Source organism: Suricata suricatta, chromosome 9, assembly GCF_006229205.1.
Source record: "Suricata suricatta isolate VVHF042 chromosome 9, meerkat_22Aug2017_6uvM2_HiC, whole genome shotgun sequence".
NCBI lineage: Eukaryota > Metazoa > Chordata > Mammalia > Carnivora > Herpestidae > Suricata > Suricata suricatta.
This window is the reverse complement of record NC_043708.1, coordinates 2,686,390-2,691,556: the sequence shown is the minus strand read 5'-3', so window position 1 is coordinate 2,691,556 and position 5,167 is coordinate 2,686,390. Positions and strand designations below refer to the sequence as shown.

General features: G+C 56.2%; 2 protein-coding genes across 2 annotated transcripts in view; one reads left to right on the top strand and one right to left on the bottom strand.

Annotated features, from left to right (window-relative positions):
* Positions 1–532: 532 nt before the first annotated feature.
* HSP90AA1 (heat shock protein 90 alpha family class A member 1) lies at positions 533–5,067 on the bottom strand. The gene is made up of 10 exons (XM_029951239.1): positions 4,874–5,067; positions 4,414–4,780; positions 3,977–4,110; positions 3,367–3,687; positions 3,096–3,261; positions 2,805–2,995; positions 2,550–2,697; positions 2,105–2,373; positions 1,448–1,781; positions 533–1,287 (listed from the first exon to the last, which is right to left on the bottom strand). The coding sequence occupies exons 1-10, from the start codon at positions 5,033–5,035 to the stop codon at positions 1,178–1,180; spliced, it is 2,202 nt and encodes a 733-aa protein (XP_029807099.1). The 5' UTR covers positions 5,036–5,067; the 3' UTR covers positions 533–1,177.
* A 35-nt stretch (positions 5,068–5,102) lies between these two features.
* LOC115301139 overlaps positions 5,103–5,167 on the top strand; it is a 3,390-nt gene continuing 3,325 nt past the window's right edge. Inside the window, exon 1 of the mRNA XM_029950816.1 lies at positions 5,103–5,131. Coding sequence (XP_029806676.1) covers positions 5,103–5,131 — 29 coding nt within the window. The remainder of the gene's footprint in view (positions 5,132–5,167) is intronic.

Here is a 5,167-nt window from a genome sequence, read left to right as displayed (position 1 = left end):
CTGGACTCAAAATACTGATCCCTCCACATAAGCAATCCCCAACTGTCTCTCACCTGGCGCTTAGCAGCTCCCCTCTCACCACCCCCAGTTCTCTCCTGGCCCACCCCCACTCAGCTTTAGGATTGGAAGGCAGATTTAACCACTGCTGGTCCCGGCTGGAGGGCAGGGGCGCAGGGGGAGGGAGAGGGGAGCCTCTGTTTGGCCAGCTCTGCCCACACCAACCGCTCCTGCTCCCAGGGGTCAGAGACCACCTTCCCCACATCTCGTGGGAGGCTCACGGAAGAACCTGAAAATAAGCGGATTTCAGCCGGGCTGGAATTAGAGCCGCCGGAGAAGGCGGGCGCGGGCCGAGGTATTAAGGAGCGGTATGTAGGGCATCCGGCAGCTCTTACAAATCCTACAGAGCAGCAGTTTGGACACGAAAAGCCAGAGGAGAAAGGAGTTAATTGGGAAAGGTAACGTTAAACACAATGTGTGTTGTAGGATCGTCCCCTCTCTTCAGTGTGGTTCCAGAATATTCCCCCACACAAAACATGTTCACAGAATTTTTTAATTCGTTTGTATTTGTTACAACCTTTCAAAGCAGAACGTGACTCGAGTACTGCATTTCCACTCCCGAAGCCTGCGGAGGCTCTGCGGACAGCCGCCGCTCAGCCCCGCTCTCCTCTTTGGAAAACAAGCCCTACAGTTACTCCCATCAAGTTGGTTCAGTTTAACACACTAGTTTCTAGAAGCCCGGTACATGCAGCTGATAACTACGGGAGACAGAAGTTTAAAAAGTAGATCCTACAAGATGAAAGTTGTTTTAACCGAGATTTTTCTTTTAAACATCAAGGTACATAGCTCAGAACACGTCAGCGACACACAAGTTTGGCCTAAGAACCCACCTGACCGCTAACACTTCAGACCGCGGCTCGCACGAGGTCACGCACGCCTCACGGGCGTCGCCTTGGCCTGAGGACGCGGCGCTTAGAAGAAAAACTAGCTGGGCCTTTGTCTCTATGCATCACAGTATCACATCACACAGAAAGCGGATCTTCCCCGGAAGCAGCTCTTGTCAGGCCGTACAGACTTTTAAAATGTTAACAAAAATAAAGAAAAACATCCTTGAAAATATATCATCGGAGGGAATGAAGACAGTGTTGGATTCGCGTACAAGGGGCTCGTGGGGCGGCGCCTAGTCGACCTCTTCCATGCGCGAGGTGTCGTCGTCACCTTCCAGGGGTGGCATCTCCTCCGTCACTGCGGCACTGCTGTCATCGGCGGTGGGGTCATCTTCGTCGATGCCTTTGTGTAAAGGACACCCTGAGGTTAGGTCCCCCCCAGAGCCAGCTCGGGAGCCCAATGCCACCCCGCGTCTGCCTCCGAGGCCGGCTCTTCGTGCCGGACGCCAGGGGGGCTCGGCGCTGGTTCTCAGACTCCCCGCCCGAGGGCGCAGCTCACTCACCGAGACCGAGCTTGATCATCCTGTAGATCCTGTTGGCGTGCGTCTGCGGGTCTTCCAGACTGAAGCCGGACGACAGCAGCGCCGTCTCGTAGAGCAGGATCACCAGGTCCTTCACGGACTTGTCGTTCTTGTCCGCCTCCGCCTTCTGCCGCAAGGTCTCGATGATGGAGTGGTCGGGGTTGATCTCCAGGTGCTTCTTCGCCGCCATGTAGCCCATGGTGGAGTTGTCCCTTAGGGCCTGGGCCTTCATGATCCTCTCCATGTTGGCCGTCCAGCCGTACGTGCTCGTGACAATGCAGCACGGGGACGTCACCAGTCGGTTTGACACGACCACCTGCAATGGAAGCGTGACGTGAGGGCCGGGCCTAGAAAAGCCCCTCCATCGTAAAAGGGAGGACAGAACTGCCAGCACCCTGTCCGCACGTGCAGACCCCCAAGTACCCACCACCTCCCCTTCCACAGGGCCTGACGCTCTTCAGGGCTTCAGGCTCAGTAAAGGGTTTTCTCGCCCATTAAACAGGGCAAATTGCCTGTACGTAAAAGCCAAGAGGACTTGGACAAAGGGACTGGACGTTTGGACAACCGCCACCTATGGGCCCCTTCCAAAACCGTGCCCACAAGCAGGAGACCTGGCGGAAGGACACCGTATTCACGCACCTTTTCCACTTTCTTCTCCAGGATGTCTTTCATGATCTTGCACAGGTTTTCAAACTTTGTTTTCTTCTCCTCCTGTTTCTTCTTCTCCTCTTCATCTTCCGGAAGCTCCAGGCCCTCCTTGGTGACCGACACCAGCGTCTTCCCCTCGAACTCCTTCAGCTGCTGGACGCAGTACTCGTCGATGGGCTCGATCATGTAGATCACCTCCAGCCCGTGCTTGCGCAGGCGCTCCACAAAGGCCGAGTTCGCCACCTGGTCCTTGGTCTCCCCTGAGGCGTGGGGACAAAGGGACACCTTTAAGAAGAGGTGGCTGCACTCCCCCTGGGCTGTTGCTAGTCCCGACGTATCTAACCACGGACGTGCCCACAGCCGGGGCGGCGCACGCGGTCTCAGCTGGGTCCCCCCCCCCGGGGGGTTCACTCGTGACCCCGCGAGGGCCCCTCACCGGTGATGTAGTAGACGTGCTTCTGGTTCTCCTTCATGCGGGTGCAGTAGTCCTTCAGAGACACCATCTCGTCGCCAGAGGCCGACGTGTAGTAGCGCAGCAGCTCCGACAGCTTCTTCCGGTTTTGGGAGTCCTCATGGATTCCGAGCTGAAAAGACAACGGTCGCTCTAAGGCCCCTCTGCATCCAGAAAGCCTCTCGGAACCGGAGAGGCCAGTGTGCCCACCCCAGAAAGGACCAAGGCGTTCACACGGACCTTGATGTTCTTGGAGAACTGCTCGTAAAACTTCTTGTAGTTCTCTTTGTCCTCCGCCAGCTCGGTGAACAGTTCCAGGCACTTTTTGACCAAGTTCTTTCTGATGACTTTTAAGATCTTGCTTTGCTGCAACATCTCCCGGGAAATATTTAGGGGAAGATCCTCAGAGTCCACCACACCTCTAATGAAATCTGGAAAACAAGCAAGAAAAGAAAAGTCACCCCCAGAAGATCACGCCACATTCCTACACACCCCTGCCCCCCCCCCCGGCCCCCCTGCCCCCCCGCGCACTCAGGTACTCCGGGATCAGCTCCTCGCAGTTGTCCATGATGAAAACTCTGCGAACATACAGCTTGATGTTGTTCTTTTTCTTCCTGTTTTCAAACAGGTCAAAGGGAGCGCGTCTTGGGACAAAAAGGAGGGCTCTGAATTCCAACTGCCCTTCGACTGAAAAATGCTGCAACAAACACCAAATCGTTAAGGAACGAGGCAAGCGCCGCTCGCTCCAACCACAGCGCAGCGACAGAGCGGCGGCGCTCGGACCCGGCCTGCGGGCGCTCACCTTCACGGCCAGGTGGTCTTCCCAGTCGTTGGTGAGGCTCTTGTAAAACTCTCCGTACTCCTCGTTAGTGATGTCGTCAGGGTTTCTGGTCCAGATAGGCTTCGTCTTGTTCAGCTCTTCCTGGTCGATGTACTTCTCCTTGATCTTCTTCTTCTTCTTCTTGTCCCCGTCCTTCTTCTCCTCCTCCTCCTCGTCAGAGCCCACGTCTTCTATCTCAGGTTTGTCATCCGACTCCTTCTCCTCCTTTTCTTTCTCTTCCTCTTTCTCTTCCTTTTCTTCAGCCTCATCATCACTCACCTCTTTGTCCCGTTCCTTCTCCACCTTCAAAGAATTACACAAAGATCACATCACCTTTCTGCAGCCTGGAATGGAGCGTGTGCTCTTACAGCTAGAGCCTAACCAAGTTAAGGTGCCAAATCCAATGACTAAATAACCAGAAAGCTTCTCCTTAACATGTAGCGCGCCTACCCCTGAACGACCCTGGCCGCCTCAACAGCACAACAGAGCCTCAGACGAGCCAGGTCCATTCAAGTCTGGGCCCTTCTCTCGTCAGAAGATCCGGACTAATTCCACTTTGCTGGCTCCCTACAGACCAAACAAGGGCACTCACAAAGAGAGTAATCGGGTAGCCGATAAACTGGGAGTGTTTCTTCACGATCTCCTTGATTCTTCTCTCCTCCAGGTACTCCGTCTGGTCTTCTTTCAGATGCAAGATCACCTTTGTTCCACGCCCCATAGGTTCACCTGTAAGGGAAGGAAAACAACGGACTCCCACTTCAATCTCAATGGGCACATCAGGCGCCCAAGGACACCCACACCCAACAGTTCCTGAGCAAGCTTGGGAAATGGGGTTCACCGCTGCTGTGGATCAAAGGCAGACGAGTAACCAGAGGACTCTGGCTACTTCACCACACCAGGCTTACCGGGGTTGCTCCCAAAGCCGCAGATTTTTAGGTACCTTCAGGGGTCCCCTGCTGATAGCCCCCCCCCCCCCCCCCCCCGCTGCGCGGACCGCGTGGCGCACTAAGTCCTTCCGCGGGCGCCTACCTGTATCGGTTCTAACCGTGAACGACCCTCCGGCCGAGGACTCCCAGGCATACTGCTCGTCGTCGTTATGCTTGGTGATCACGGTCACTTTCTCAGCAACCAAGTAAGCAGAATAGAAGCCGACACCAAACTGGCCAATCATGGAAATATCTGCGCCAGCCTGCAGGGCCTCCATGAACGCTTTGGTCCCAGACTTGGCGATGGTACCGAGATTGTTGATCAAGTCGGCCTTGGTCATGCCAATCCCGGTGTCCACGATGGTGAGGGTTCGATCTTGCTTGTTTGGGATGAGATTAATGTGCAGCTCCTTCCCGGAATCCAGCTTGCTGGGATCGGTCAAGCTCTCGTATCTGATTTTGTCCAGGGCCTACCAGAGAGACGCCGGCCGGTGACCACCGAGCGCCCGCGGGGTGGGGGCGCACACCCGGCCCGCGCCCCCGTCCCGCGCCCCAACACTCACATCGGACGAGTTGGAAATCAGCTCGCGCAGAAAAATCTCTTTATTCGAGTAGAAAGTGTTGATGATCAGGGACATCAGCTGGGCGATCTCCGCCTGGAAGGCGAACGTCTCCACCTCCTCCTCCTCCATCGGCTGGTCTTGGGTCTGGGTTTCCTCGGGCATCTGCAGCGGCCGCGGGGCCGGTTACGCGGCGCCACAGGCCTCCCGGAGGCCCGGCCCGCGACAAAGGATGACCTCATTTCCAGCTGCGACGGCGAGGCCCGCGCGCACGCCGCCGCCAACGGGCGCCAAGGG